Raw genomic sequence first — 15198 nt, 5'->3', positions numbered from 1 at the left:
CCTCAGCCCTCATTCCGCATCCCATCCCCTGGCATACACGCTTGGGCTGCTGGCCATGACCATGGCTCGGTGGCCCCCACAGGCCTCTTCTCCAGGCTGAGTAGCTCCAGTTCCTTCGGCCACTGCTCATAGAAAGTGGTGTCGAGTCCTTCGCTCGGTCTGGGCACATTCCCTAAACGTGTTCCCGTTTGTGAAGATCTCTGTTGGGTGGGTCTCAAAAGTCAGTTTAACATCTCAGATATTCCTGGCAGAATTAGGGTGTTGGGTGGAGAAAGCCCCTCAGGGGACTCTGGTAAGCCTCTGGGATTGCGTCCTGGGGCCTCTGACCTGGAGAGAAGTAGGGGTTAGCTGACATTGCCATGGCCGGGCACCCCTTCCCACGGCTGCTCCCAGCTGTGGCTCACATCCAGTTCCCACGCACGAGCTGGCACGAGCTGGCACGAGCTGGCTCTCCTCCCTTGCCCGGTCTGTGCCTTTTCCCGTCCTGCAGAGCTGAGTCCCAGCTTTTTCCTGACACGTTTTCCCCTTTTAATGGGGTTTAATGGCTGCACAGCAGGACTCAACACCTTTAACAAACCCCATACCTATGTAATAGCAACAATTACCTTAATAACTTAATTCCTCGTTACTATGTGGCAATGTGGAACGTACCTGGGACTTGCAAATCTGTCCTCCTATTTGGATCTCCGCTCTGCACGTATGCTAGGCAGGGCCGGGACAATTACTCCATGACACAGCCGTGGCAGGAGGTGTGGAGAGGTCACGTGACTTCCTGTCATCAAGATCCCTGCATCACCTGCCAGCAGGCGACCAGCAGTGCGGCAGAGACCCATGCTGTTAAATGACTGTCTGCACTCCAGCCCGTGAAGCCCCTCCCCTCCTCCATTTACCCCTCAGGGCAGAGCCTGCCTTGGCCGTCCTCTTGTGGAAGTGCCTGGCGGAGCCCCCTGGTCTCCCGTGGGTTCCCGGAGCCACCACGGCTGTGGGATTCAGTGGGCAGGCCTCTTCACTTTCCCGAGCGCTTCGGTGTCCGCTCATGCCGCTCGACTCCCCGGAGGTCCAGCTCATCTTAGCAGCCTGCCGGGGAGGCAGGGCCCGTGGGGGGCATGTGTTTCGGGCGGTGGCGGAGCTGGCCCCCTGGAGCCACACGCGGCTTGAATGCTGCCTCCACCTCTGGCCAGCACGGCCACCTTGGATGAGTTACGTAAACCAACCATGTGGCTTCAGTTTCTTCTTCTGTAAAATGGAAGCGGTAACACTGGCCTCAAAGGATGGTGGGAGGGCTCAGTGACGTGATACCCGTGAAGTAGGTTTAGCGCTGGGCGCGTGGTAACCCATGAACGTTAGCTGTTGCTTTTAATGGCCGCTTTGGTGCTAGCAGCCGGGTGGGCTGACTCTTCTCTTCTTTGTGGAGGTTAAGGGTGTACCCCCAGGAGCCCCCATCCCTTCTTCCTCCTTGCCCTGTAAGGAGGCAGCGGGCTTCTAGGGGCAGGCCCATCTCTTGCCTTCCGTAAAGGCGAGGGTCCCTGGAGGGCTCCCCAGCCAGCTCCCCTTTCTCCCTGGTTCTGTGGTGTGCTGACAGACCTTAGCCTGCAGGGGGCACTGGAGCCTCACGAGTTCTGCCCTCATGGCCCGCCCCACCCTCCACTCCCACGCCAGCACTGGGGGAGTGCAGAGAGGGCAGGAAGGCAGGGGATAGAGAGAATGTGGGCAGTGACCCCAGGACAGATGCTGACAAGCCCATAGGATATCAGAGTTTGGGGCCTTTGGAGCCCATCTTGTTTGACCTCCTGGTACCAAGGCCCAGAAGGTGTGTGGGTCTTGGGCTCATGCTGGACTCGGAGCGAGAACCAGCACTCCACTGCTGGCCTCCTGAGCTTGTTCTGCCCTTTCGCCTCAGCATTTCCTAGTTCAAAAAAATTTTTTTCTAAACTTTATTTTGAAATAACTTTAGATTTACAGAAGAGTTGCAAAAGTAGTCCAGAGAATTCCCATACCCCCTTGACAAGTTACATAACTGCGGTTCAATGATCGAAACTAGAAAATAAACAATACTATTAACTAAACTATAGACTTTGTTCAGATTTCACCAGTTTCTCATTCGCGTCCTCCTCCTGCACTTTCCGTGTGGGCGCTGCCAGTCCGGCACTCCACATTTCCTTAGCTTCCTCCAGTCTGTGACCGTCCCGAGCCACGCCTTGTCTTTCACGAGCTTGACACTTGGGAGTTCTACGGGCCAGTGATTTTGTAGCGCGTCCCTCAATGTGGGCTTAACTGTGATTAGATGAAGGGTGTGCACTTGGACGAGAACACCACAGGAGTGACGCTGTGCACTTCCCGGTGCATCCTGGCAAGGGCACGTGACGTCAGTGTGTCTTACCATTGTCCACCTGATTGCATGGCTGAGGGGGTGTGTGTCAGTTTCTCCATACTAAAGGAACAGTTTTACCCTTGTAGTTAATAAATACTTATTTTTGAGGAGAAACTTTAAGTCTGTGCAAATATCCTGTTTCTCCTTATACTTCTCACTAATTTTAGTATCCATGGTGGATCTCACCCGCAGAGATCATCATTACCGTCATAGATTTTGAATTTCCCTCGCTCCTTCTATATTCAGTAATTGGAATTCTTCTGTAGGGGAGAGTCATCCCTTCTCCCCCACTTATTTATTTATTCAGCTATTCCTTTCCACCAGTTATGGACTCAAGGATATTTATTTTATTCTTTGGGTTATAATCCAATACAACCATGATTTATATTTTTGTTCAGATTGTTCCAGCTTTGGCCATGGGACGCTCTTTCACGTTGTCTCCTGTACCCACAAGACATGCCTTTCTTCTTCATATTATTATTGAGCACTTCCTTTTTTTTAATAAGATTGATTGATTTATTTTAGAGAGGTGGCGGAGGGGCAGAGGGAAAGAATCTCAAGCCAGCTTCGCCCCCAGTGCAGAGCCCGACATGGGGCTCGATCTCACAGCCCCGAGATTATGCCCTGAGCCGAAGCCAAGAGTTGGTGCCTAACCGACTGAGCCACCCAGGTGTCCAGGCACTTTATTTTCTGGTACAAGATACTCCAAACTCTTGCTTACGTTTTCCCTGCCCCTGGAATCAACCACTTCTCTAAGGAACCCTATGTCTTGTTGTTGGAGAACAGCACTTAGAAACCAAGATCTGGGCACTAGGTGTGCCCACTGCCACTGGAGTGTCACCGTGTTAGGCTCTCGCAAAGGACAGAGCTAGGAAACACACATACATGTACTGATCACACATACACGTCTTTATTCCATATCTTTCTAAAAAGCTTTATAAGTAAACATTTTAGAAAATGTTAAAAAAAAATCTGTAACTCTTGCCTTCTAGGTCAGAGGATTTCTGGTTGATGCTGGGTGGGGGACGGTGGCAGGACCTTAGAGATGGAGTGTGAGCAGGGGAAGAGGTGGCCATGGGAAGGGGAGTGAGCGGAGGGCAGGAGGGCAGGGGAGGAGGAATGATGATCTGGGTAGACTTTCCAGAGCAGGCTTAGTCACGGCTGGGATGTATAGTGGTGTCCTGGCCGGTGGGCAGATTAGAGAAGTGGGAGACCAAGGGCTGAGTCCCTGGGTGTAGGCCTTCAAGGAGCACCGAGTGGGCGACAGAACTGTTCTTTGAGGCTTTGCTGAGGGCCGTTCTCTGGTGCTCCCCAGGCTTGTGTGGCAGCAGGGAAGACCCCAGAGGTGGGGGCCTTGGGTGCGGCTGAGAAGAAGGTGAAGATGCTGGAACAACAACGCACTGAGGTAGGTGGCTGGAGGGGGTGGTGGTGGTGGTCAGGGAGGACCCTCCTTCCCTCCTGGGCCTGGCAGGACAAAGGCCCTCCTGGCCCCCTGTCTCATCCCAGGTCACCGTGGTTAGTTGCCATGGTGACCACGGAACCATCTGTCCGTGGGAGAGACCTGCTGCCTTGTCCTGGGCTCTTGTTTCTTAATCAGTTCCCCTGCCTACAAGGGTCACTCGGAAGAGGTGGTGTTTGGGGCCTGGCCTAAAATTGTTGGCAGGGGGATAGTTTAGGAAGGCTCCCGTGGTACACCCTGGATGGTGGAAGGAGGCTGTGATGAGGTAGGCAGGTGGCAGCATCAGGGATGGGGAGCCTGGGGCTCCTCTGTCACCGGGGAAGCTGGGTCCGGGGCGGGGGGGCACTGTCACAGAAGGAGAGGATCCGACCCCTTCTAGTAGCACTGCTTCTCACCAGCTGGAAGCCTCCAGAATTGAGGCCGTGCCCATGTGCCTCCTCCATCTCCCATCCCGGGCCAGTATTTCCAGACTGGAGGTGGAAGCCCGATCCTGTCTGTTGTGTTAGCCACTCCTCCCCTCACAGCTCAGCTTCTCGTCCGGATTCCTGGGCCTTGCTGCCCTCCCTGGGCCTCCAGCACATGTGCAGGTCAGGCCTCCATCAGTCTTCGCTTACGTGTGCATATCAGTTCTAGTTTTCTTTTTGTATTGCTGTGAGGTCTTTGTTATGATGACAAAAGTAACATAATGCTCATTAGAAAAATACTGAGAACCTCACCACCTAGGGATGCCCACAAGTTGGCAACAGTCCTAAGTTTTATTATGTACTTACTAATGTATAATCGGTTTTTTTTAAGATTTTATTTATTTGACAGAGAGAGACACAGCGAGAGAGGGAACACAAGCAGGGGGAGTGGGAGAGGGAGAAGCAGGCTTCCCGCTGAGCAGGGAGCCCGATGCGGGGCTCGATCCCAGGACCCTGGGATCATGACCTGAGCCGAAGGCAGACGCTTAACGACTGAGCCACCCAGGCGCCCTATAATCTGTTTTTTAAAATAAGCAGAAAAATTTATATCCTTGATACTGCATGATTGCAGATTACTGTTTTTCTTTTCTCCTCCCAGATTAGCTGTATCTTTAAGGGTAGTTATTTATGTATCAAGCATACACTATATTTCTTCACTTCTGAGTACTCTTTTATCATATGTTAACATGTCTGAAATGGGGATAGCTTTTCCCATTGTTTTATGTAGTTAATGGTATAGGATTGTTTTTCTTCCCTGAGGAAGTGTTCTGTCACGTATGGCAAATAATTGGGGTCATCTTAGAAATGCAGCCGTGTATCGGGGGCCTGATTTTCTTAATAACTGCACAGCACCTCATTTTGAGTCTGTAGTATGATTTTCTTAACCCACCTCCTACGTGGTGGTAGTCCTCTAGATTTTGCAGGCACACACACGTTGCTGAGACGGCCAGCCTGGTACGCGTGTACTTACACACACTTGTGCAAGTGCTTCTTCAGGTTTCATTTTCAGAGACGAAGGAAGCTTTCGTATGCAATCCCAGGTCGCACGTGTGTTGTGTAACTACACCAAAATTACGTGCTGTCCCTTTGGTGTTAGCCTTGCTTCTCTGGCGAGGATAAAATAGAGCACTTGATGAAGCTTCCTCCTTGGGGATCACCGAGCCTTCAAGGAGGGAGGGTTTGAGGCAAAGCGTCCGTGGCCACCGTTCTCCCACACACGCCGCGCGCACCGTGGGCAGCTGGTCTGTGTGGACTTGTCCCTCTTTGTCTCTTCGCAGCTTATCTCCTGCTAACCCGTCTCTCCCCACAGCTGCTCGAAGTGAACAAGCAGTGGGACCAGCATTTCCGGTCTATGAAGCAGCAGTACGAGCAGAAGGTAGTGTGGGGTGATGGGGACTCAAGGCTGAGCCCCAGGTTCCCGGCTGTGCTCTCGGGGCCTCCCCAGTCTCTGGCCTGTTGCTTCCTTCTCAGGAGCTTGGAACCTTGGAGGTTCACCCCTTCCCTCACGCACTCCCGCTCTCTGCCTTTGAACCCAGATCACTGAGCTTCGCCAGAAGCTGGCTGACCTACAGAAGCAGGTGACTGACCTGGAGGCTGAGCGGGAGCAGAAGCAGCGTGACTTTGACCGGAAGCTCCTCCTGGCCAAGTCCAAGATCGAAATGGAGGAGGCAAGTTGACTGCTGGTCCCTGCTGGCTCCGCTCGGGAGGCCTGGGGGCTCCAGATCCGGCTCAAGCGCGAAGGGCTGTGTGGCCACAGGCGAAAGCACTTTCCTTCCCTGTGCCTCAGTTTCCCATCTGAACATTGAGAGATTGGATCAGCTCTCGCTTTCCATATTTTCGTGTTTGCACGCGGAAGAGCTGTTTGTTCACTTAAAATGGTGCGGACCAGGGAAGCACAGAGTATAAAGGACACACGCAGGCTGCCCGGGTGCTTGATGGGAGTGGGCTGCTGCTGAGTGTTTAGAGTAGTGGTGGCTGTTTGGGGGGGAGGGGGGGCTCAAATATTAGACAGAGCTCCCTTTCTTCACTCGTCCAGCCGCTGTTCAACAGAGCGTGCACTTGGCGCCGTGCTGGGCGCAGAGACTCAGCAGGGAGCAGATCAGCGGGTGGGAAACAAGTCATTGCAGAAACAAATACGAACAGGTGTGTTCAAGTATCACAGGAGAAGTTCCAGGGAGCAGGGGGAGGGCGTAAAGGGGAACCAGGTCAGTCTGAGGGGGGCCAGGAGCAGGTGCCCTGAAGAAATCGCATCTGATCCGTCAGTGTGTGACCGATGGCAGCCAAGGCCTCCAGGATCCTGGGCCAGCTTAACGAGGAAAGGCCACGGGGCCCCCAGACTCTTGAAAGATTGTATTTGTGTCATAGTGTCTTCCCCTTCGTGGGAACTGGGCACAGGCTGCTTTGGCCTAGCTTAAGAATGGCCATTTTCAACACGGATTGCATTTCAGAGTTCCCTCTGTCAGCATGTGATGCCCAGGGGCTTTATCCGAGGGGTCAGCCTGCCTCAGTGACCACCCCTTGCCTTGAACGTGTGTGTTAGTTAGGGAGGACCCTGCCTGTCTTTTCTCCGAGTGCAGTGACATCTGCGACTGTCCACCGGACCCCTGGCTCTTTTGTCCCTTCCCCCAGCTTGCATCCATGGGTGAGATAAGTCCCCAGGATGGGACCGTCCTCCCTGTTAGCTGGGGGGGAGGTGGCCCTGTGTTAAGGACACATGGTGATAAGAGGCCATGCTAATCCTGGAGCCTCTCAAGTGGGAGTCCAGAACACCTCCCACAAGGTCTTCCCAAGGCTGCTCTCCCCAATCTCTGGCTGACCTCCCCTATTTGAAACACTTCCTTTGACTTGCAAGGGGAGAGGGAGCACCAGAATTAGGAGACCTGGCTTCTAGCCCCAGCTCACTGTGTGGCCTTAGGTAAGTCACGTCTCCTCTCTGGACATTCATTTGCCATCACATCAGGGATTAGGATTTGATGCTCTCTTAAAGGCCAGTCCAGCTGTGGCCCTCTGCAGTGAAGGATCCCTGCCTGTTCCATAGTGGGTGTGGGAGCGGGGCTTCCACCTGGAAGCCCTCCCTGGTTTCTTAGCTGTGGCGCTCTTTCTTTTCACCTCGCAGTACTTTGTTCCTCTGCGGAGGAACACTCTCTACCTTTTATGCTGCATTTGTTTAAGTGTCTTCTCTCCTAGGCTTAGAGGCTGTAAGAGCTAAAAGGTCCTATCAGTGTTCTCAGTGGTTGATCACTTCTGTGCATCACAGAAGACCCCGTGCAAATCCCGTGGAAACTATGGCTCTTCTCCTTAGAAAATTGCACAGGCAAAATTTTGCATCCCGTTTTGGGGCCCACAGACCTCCTGACACCTATCCGTGACTCCTGTTAAGAGACCCCGACCCATGGCAGATAGGGGAACATAGACCAGAGAGTACTGTGACAGTGGCCAAGGTCTCAGCTCGTTGGCAGAGTTGCTGGTATCAGAACCCAGAGTCTTTCAATGAACCGAGCTGCCTTTTCCTTGAGGACAGGACGGTATGGGCATTACGGCTCTGATGCCCTGCATGGTGTCTTCACGTGAGCACTGGGGACTGCTGAGGGAGAGGCAGAGAGGAGGCCTGGCTGACGGGGGGCTGGGGCAGGCGGTGCGGTGCGTTCAGGCCTCCTGGAGGGGCTCCCTGCTGACCAGCCCTGTGTTCCCTACAGACCGACAAGGAGCAGCTGACAGCAGAGGCCAAGGAGCTGCGCCAGAAGGTCAAGTACCTGCAGGATCAGCTGAGCCCGCTCACCCGGCAGCGGGAATACCAGGAAAAGGAGATCCAGAGGCTCAACAAGGTGGGCGCCTTGCATCTCCTTTGATGGCCTGTTTGATGATCTGTCTTCCCCTCCGGGGGGTGGGGGGAGGTGCTCCTCTTCACCAGCCTGTGTGCCCCCAGCACCCGGCACAGTGCCTAGCACCAAGCGCATGCTCAGGAAACACCTGCTGAAGGGAGTGGATGAGCAGAGGCCCGAGGGTTCCTGCCCTTGAGAATCGGGACCCAGGGAGATGGGGCATCCGGGTGGAGGCTGGATTTTAAAGCAGAGGCCTGCTGTTTTGAGCCAAGGTGAGTGAGTAGGGGTGAGGCTGGCTCTGGGGGCTGGTTCTAGTCCCAGCTTACCCACTCCAGCCTCTCCGGGCCTCAGTTTTGCCATCTGAACCCTGGTTGGACACCTTCCAGCCCTGCCTACCTTCCAGCCCAGGGGTTAAAGATGCGAACTAACAAGAGGAAGCTTTGAAAGGAAACGTTCTCTGCAAGCCTGGAGGAGTTGTCCGTGGTTCATCTTTGCCTCCTTTCCTGTCTGTCTGCCTTCCCCCCGCCTCCTGACCTTGCCCACAGTAGGCTCTGTCATGAGTTTGGCATATTCACTGGGCCCCAGCCCTGCTAGGGGAACCCTTTCTATTTGGTTTTGGGGTTTGATAAGCATTGATTTTGCCGAGTCTGGGGAACCTTGGGACCTGTTCTCAGGAAAAGAATGACCTGTCCCGAGCTGGGGGACTTGGGGGCCTAAATCTGGGCACGGTATTGCACATGGTGCCAGATCCTAGAGGTCACTCAGGTTGGATCACTGCCCTCCAGGTTTCCCTGGCATTGCGGGGGACAGAGACACACCTGTGGGTGACTGCTTTGCTTGTTACCTCAGGCAAGTCTCTCCCCATCCCTGGACCTCAGTCTTCTCATCTAAAAAATAGGCACATGGAGCAGGAGGATAAAGTAGAGCCATGACTTCCCCTTGCAGCATCCAGGGCTTACTCTCGGCTCAGCAGTTTCCGTGGGTTTCTGGGAGAGTCAAAGAGACTAAGCGGGGCCCAAGTCCAAGTTGGGGGAGGTTTTCTTTGTCCCCCCACTGTCTAGGGAGGCGCTGTGGGCACTGCTAATGTGTGGCAAGCAGAAGCCCCGCTGCGCCGGGGGCTAAAGTCCAGGTGGCGGTGAGCGTGGTGGGTGCTGAGCAGCGTTCCAGAGTTCTCGAATACCGCGTTCACTGAGCTGAAGGGAAAACCCGTTAATAGAGACCTTTTAAGTTCTGAGCACACTGCTTCCATAAAGGAAAGGATTTTGTGAGCATGGTAGAAGAAGGGTGCTTTTCTTTTCTGTTTTCAAAATGTTGGTTGGTGATGTTTCAGCCCATTTTCAGGCTTAGATAGGCAAAATACTAAATAAGTCAAAATTAAATTCCAGTGTAATCTAATTAGAGAAGAGCTGGGGACAGAAAGGTTGGCTTGGTAACCATAGGTTTGGAAAGCTCAAGAATCAGAGGGCAAGGCAGTGGTTGAGGACATGGAAGCTTCCCCGAAGGGCTTAATATTCTCTCTAGGTCTGGGTGCTAGGAATTGAGCTACACCTGCTCGGGGAAGGGGAGATTCTCCCTTCTATGTGAGGACCCCCCAGTTAGTCTGCTTATAAGCTGTGTGACTTTGGACATGTCATGGATTTCTGAACCTCAGTTTTCACATCTGTCAAATGGGGTTGACGGTCATAGTCTTTCTTCATAGGACCGTGGAGAGGATCCAATGAAATGATGTGTGTATAGTGTAAATAAATACGGTAGCACTTATTAAATAGTCCTGGTGGTGGCAGTTATTATTGTCACTCATGTCAGGAAGGCAGTCACTGAAGATGACCTCTCCAATGGGGCCAGACTTCCAGGGCTTCTGCTAATGGGCCTGTCTCCCTTCTTCCCAATCCCAGGCCCTGGAGGAAGCATTGAGCATCCAGGCCTCCCCCTCCTCTCCACCAGCAGCATTTGGCGGCCCAGAAGGAGCTGGTGGCCTCCTAAGGAAACAGGAGCTGGTCACACAGAACGAATTGCTGAAACAGCAGGTGAGCCCGAGAGGTAGGAGGTGCTGAGTGGGGAGCTGGAGCATTCCTGAGGACCCACAATGGGCTTGGCATCATGTGGAAGCTCTAATTAGTAGTCCACATTCTGGCTGCTGGCCTGGACCCCTGTCTGGTTATAGGTTTATTCTTTCTAGCACTGTGTCCCTAACTGGGTCATTCCTCTGCCACCTTTTTGAGTTAACCATCTCTATACCCCAGTTGTGCTATTATTTACCTAATATTTAAAAAAAAATTTTAGGGGCACCTGGGTGGCTCAGGAGGTTGAGCATCTGCCTTTGGCTCAGGTCATGGTCCCGGGGTCCTGGGATCGAGCCCTGTGTCGGGTTCTTGCTCAGCGGGGAGCCTACTTCCCCCTCTTCCTCTACCATTTCCCCTGCTTGTGCTCTTTCTCTCTTTGTCAAATAAATAAATAAAAATCTTTTAAAAAATAATAAAAAAATAAATTTTAAATTAGTTACTTTCAATAAATGTATTTAAAAAGGAACTTTATATCACTACTATAAATGGAAAACACTATTTATAATTTGCCACAAATGGAAAGTAACTGTAAGCAATAAATACAATAAAAGAAAAACAGTATTATTAAACTCTAACTGGATACTCTTGCCTGATGAAGACTCTGAACTTGAGTCCTCTTTGAGGGAAGGGAAGGGAAATTAATAAGTATTGGAAAGATGTTAAAGACATGAGAGCATAAATGGAGACTTTCTCCTTGAGGGGCACAGAAGGACTGAAAGGAAACTGGAAAGGCTAGGGCTCGCCCATGTGTTTCTATTTGATGTCATGCTCTGGAGCCTCGTAAACCATCTCTAACCCGGCCAGTGTCTCACTGGTCTGCAGTGGGATATGAAAGTGCAGGCTCAGAAGCAGGGAGCCGCGAGGCACCCTCGAAGCCTTGGGAGAGTTCTGTAGGTCCTCTGGGAGCCAGGAGACAAGCTCCAGTCTTGCACCCACACTCTGGGCCTGTGGCTTCGCCTCTCGTGGGGGCCTTAGCAGAATGAAAGGATTGGACTGGTTGGGGGCTTGTGACCCCCTTTTTTTTTTAAGCCCCAGATACCTTGTTTAAATAAAGCCCTATGTTGAAGCCCAGAATATAAAATAGAGGGACCCAGATCTACCCTGTTTGCAGGTGGGGGGTGGGGAGCCAGAGGTACACCCGTTCCCCTCTTCACAATGTCTGTGAGGATGGGGTGAAACCAGCAGGAGGCCAGAGCGGCCTGAGCCCCTCCTCCCTCACCTTCCCCACCCCTCCCCTTCTCTCTGTTCCCCTCCAGGTGAAGATCTTTGAGGAGGACTTCCAGAGGGAGCGCAGTGATCGAGAACGCATGAATGAGGAGAAGGAAGAGCTGAAGAAGCAGGTGGAGAAACTGCAGGCCCAGGTCACCCTGTCCAATGCCCAGGTGAGAGCAGCTGGGCCAAGGAAGGGGCAACCAGCCTGTCCTCACAGGGTAGGGGTGTGGATCGGAGGGTCCCTGGTGAGACTGGAAGTCAGGACACGCACTGGTTCTTCCAGCTCTGCTACCAGATTTCTGCGTACCTCCGCAAGTCCCTTCCCCTCTCTGACCTCTGACTCCCACCCCCACAGTCAGAGCCCCCCACTCTCTCACCGAGTGGAACTAAAGGGTGTTAATAGGGATGCACAGCAGTAGGAGGCTCGTGTGAGCCCTCCTGACCTGTGTTCGGACCCCCCACGGTGAGCAGTGCTCTGCCCCCTGGGGCCTTCCCTCCCCGGGCTGGGCCAGGCGGGCGCCCAGAGTGCCGGCCCCGTGCGTCAGTGCGTTGGGCCGGCCTGGGTGCAGGCCTGGCCGGGAAGCACCTGTGCCAGCAGTCTTCTCTCCCTCCCTCCTTCTCTCAGCTAAAAGCGTTCAAAGATGAGGAGAAGACAAAAGAAGCCCTCAAACAGCAGAAGAGGAAAGCAAAGGTGAGGTTTGAGGGAGGAAGCAGCACTCACCTCATCTTACTCATTCAGGGAGCTGCCGTCTGAGGGGAGAGGCAGTGTCTGCTCAGCCGCCCAGCTCATTACGGAGGTGATGCAGGTCGAGCACTTCCAACAGTGCTTGGTACAGAGTAGGCGCTCGGGACACATGCGCTGTCATCGGTGGGTAGCCATCTGTGCCCATCGACCAGCCTTCAGAGAACTAAGATACCAAGTAGAGAAAGGGAGAGGAGACGGGTGTCACTGGGGATGGCCTGTCACAGGCCAGAGCCCGATGTCAACATCTCTTGCAGGCCTCGGCCGAGCGCTACCACATGGAGCCCCCCCCAGAGCACGTGTGCGGGGCCTACCAGTATGCCTACACGGCCATGCCAGCCCTGGTGCCACACCACGGCTTTGAGGACTGGTCCCAGATCCGCTACCCCCCGCCCCCCATGGCCATGGAGCACCCACCCCCGCTCCCAAACTCACGCCTCTTCCATCTGGTGAGTCTGTGTCCCCCCTTCAGTCCAGAACACACGGAGTGGCCAGCCCACGCACTTTGCGGAGGGCGAGGCCAAGTGAGGGGGTCTGAGGCTGCACCCTTGGCTCTTGGCTGAACAGCACTGTGGTGTGCAGGCAGATGTCCAGAGCCAGGCAGGACCGTCCAGCCCAAAGCCGCTCAGGGTCTCTGGTGTAGGACGGGAAAGGCTCAGAGGGAGGCCAGGAAGGAGGGCTCCCTCCAACCAAGCGGGCCACGGGGATCAGAGTTTGGGTTTGACTTTTTCTTAGAACTTGCACTTGTAACCAGGTACCAGGCCCTCACCATGCATTCCCTCCTTTGCTTTCCTTCTCTTTTCTCCTTTTCCAGTTTCCCTTGCATTCCTGTCCCCTCCCCTCTCTTCTTTCTTTCCTTTTATTTGCAAAGAGCTCCTGCCACCTGTCCTGTCCTCTCCATCTGCTTCGGTGTCCCCACTCCCACCTGGACAGTGGCAGGGCCTCCTGCCTGGCCTCTCCCAGCTTCTTCTGCTCTGCCCAGTCCTTATACACATCCTCTTGGCAATCTACACTGGAGTGGAATGCGGGGCTTAGGAGAAGGGCTCTGGGGTCATAGAGACCTAGAACCGAAGCTTGGCCACCTTCTTAGCTAGATGACCTTCAGCAAGTTTCTTAACCCCTCTGAGCCTCAGTTTCCTTACCTGTAAAATGGGGATGGCCCCCTGGGTTGTCGTAAGGATTCAGTTGTCCTGGATTAGCACGTGCTCAGTGCCGTGCTGGCGTGGTGGCCACTACTCTAACTTTTGAGTGTGATTATTGACTACTAAGCACCACTTTCGTTGCAGCCAGAATACACCTGGCGGCCGCCCTTTGGAGGCATGCGCAATCAGAGCTCCCAAGTGATGGACTCGCCCACAGCCAGGCCTGTGGAACCAGGTGAGCGTGGTCTAGTCCTGGGTCTTGTCTTCCCCTTGGGGAGATAACGTCTTACCTGCCAGGAACGCCCCAGTCTGGGGATGATGTCACCACCTTCTGCTCTTGGTGGAAGAGAGACCTCACGTTCCAAAACAGTGTTGAGAGGATGGGGAGGTGACTGCGGAGGGAGGGGGTTGAAGTCATTCATTCATTTATCTGAGTGTGGTGTCCAAATGCCAGGTGCTCTGCTGGGTGCCAGGGAAGCCACGTGAGTACAAACAGATAATGGTTCCTGCCCTTGCGGAGCTTACTGCCTAGTGAGGGAGGAAGAAATGAGTAAAATGCACACACAAAGTCACACAGACGGGCCTTTGATTGCACTTAGGTGCCGTGAAGGAAGGAGAGCAGGTTTCTATGAGAGCAGATAGCAGGGTGGCCTGACCTGGGCCGGGGGGCAGTGATGTTGGAGTCGGGACCCTCAGAGTGCATGGCATTAACCAGGTGAAGGGGGGACAATGGAGGATGTTCTTGCAAAGAAATGACAAATACAAAGGCCCTGGTGGGTGGAAGGGAGGGGAGAAGGGAAGCCAACTGGAGGATCGAGAGAAGGCCAGAGAAGACTGGAGAAGCCGAGGACAAGGTGGGGAAGGAGAGCTGGGCGAGGCAAGGTCAGGAAGGTAGGTGAGTCCAGGCTGAACAGGGACCTGCAGATGATGGACAGGGGGGCTGGTCTTTATCCTAGCGACGATGTGCTCCCCTTGGACCTGTTTAAAGCAGAGTGGCGTGACAGATCAGATATGCATTTTGAAAAGCTCCATCCGGTCATGGTGCCGGCCAGCAGCAGCTGAGGACCGGAGGTTGGTTCACAGGTCACAGGAGGACTCCGGGGCCCCAGTGACTGCCTTTGCTTTCTGCGGGGCTCTGCAGGGCTCTGTAGGGCCGAAGGCACTCCCTTGCCTCCTGGGGGGGAGCAGGGGAGCCGAGTCCTTCTCAGCACAAACAGGTGTTTTCCACGGGTTGTGGCCGTGCCGGGAGGGAGAGGGCCCCTCACAGAAGGGATGCAAGCAGGGGCTGCAGCAGGACGTGGAGGCAGTGCGGGTGGGAGGAGGCACCGGGCTGCTCAGCTGTTTTCTCATGGCTCCTGGCAGAGCCCTAGAGGTTGTGTGGAGCCCCTGGGATGTTGCTGGGATGAGGGGCGAATGGGCAGGGCTCTCCCCACCCCGAGAACTGCTCCGCCTCTGGGATCTGGAGCCAGACGGGCTAAGCCCAAACGCTTCCTAGATCTGGAACTTTAGGCAAATTCTTAAAAATCTCTCTGTGTCCTTATTCCCTCCTCCATAAAGGGAAAATAATCTGCCTGCTTCAAAGGGCAGGGCAAGGATTGAATGACAGATGGACCTGAGGTCCTAGCCCAGGGCCTGGTGCTCGGCAGCAAACTCTGTGATTTCCATGGTTACTTGCTGGTCTCTGTAGGCCTTTGAAACCTCCTGTACCCCATCATTTTTTTTTTTTTTTTTTTAAATATCCTCTTTTTTTTTTTTTTTTTTTAAAGATTTTTATTTATTTATTTGAGAGAGAGAATGAGAGAGAGCGAGTACATGAGAAGGGGGAGGGTCAGAGGGAGAAGCAGACTCCCTGCCGAGCAGGGAGCCCGATGCGGGACTCGATCCAGGGACTCCAGGATCATGACCTGAGCCGAAGGCAGTCGCT

At 53.8% G+C, this 15198-nt stretch overlaps 1 protein-coding gene and 1 long non-coding RNA gene across 6 annotated transcripts in view; one reads left to right on the top strand and one right to left on the bottom strand.

The window, feature by feature from the left end:
* Window positions 1-15198, top strand: part of TNIP1 (TNFAIP3 interacting protein 1) — a 48728-nt gene that overhangs the window by 32703 nt on the left and 827 nt on the right. For 3 of the 4 annotated variants that reach the window (XM_078066755.1, XM_078066757.1, XM_078066754.1), the window contains 9 exons: window positions 3687-3776; window positions 5604-5669; window positions 5830-5961; window positions 7990-8118; window positions 10011-10142; window positions 11435-11560; window positions 12016-12081; window positions 12390-12581; window positions 13419-13509. In XM_078066755.1, coding sequence (XP_077922881.1) covers window positions 3687-3776; window positions 5604-5669; window positions 5830-5961; window positions 7990-8118; window positions 10011-10142; window positions 11435-11560; window positions 12016-12081; window positions 12390-12581; window positions 13419-13509 — 1024 coding nt within the window. The remainder of the gene's footprint in view (window positions 1-3686; window positions 3777-5603; window positions 5670-5829; window positions 5962-7989; window positions 8119-10010; window positions 10143-11434; window positions 11561-12015; window positions 12082-12389; window positions 12582-13418; window positions 13510-15198) is intronic. The other variant, XM_078066756.1, reaches the window with a different exon arrangement.
* Window positions 3260-14987, bottom strand: LOC144381082 (uncharacterized). Of its 2 annotated transcripts, none has more exons than XR_013445564.1 (3): window positions 13565-14987; window positions 12112-12766; window positions 3260-9308 (listed from the first exon to the last, which is right to left on the bottom strand). It is a non-coding gene; the product is annotated as an uncharacterized LOC144381082 (long non-coding RNA). The 2 variants fall into 2 exon arrangements; XR_013445563.1 differs by lacking the exon at window positions 13565-14987 and adding an exon at window positions 13275-13424.

Source organism: Halichoerus grypus, chromosome 2 (genome assembly GCF_964656455.1).
Source record: "Halichoerus grypus chromosome 2, mHalGry1.hap1.1, whole genome shotgun sequence".
Classification (NCBI taxonomy): domain Eukaryota; kingdom Metazoa; phylum Chordata; class Mammalia; order Carnivora; family Phocidae; genus Halichoerus; species Halichoerus grypus.
The sequence above is the reverse complement of the archived record's forward strand: the minus strand, read 5'-3'. Positions and strand labels throughout refer to the sequence as shown.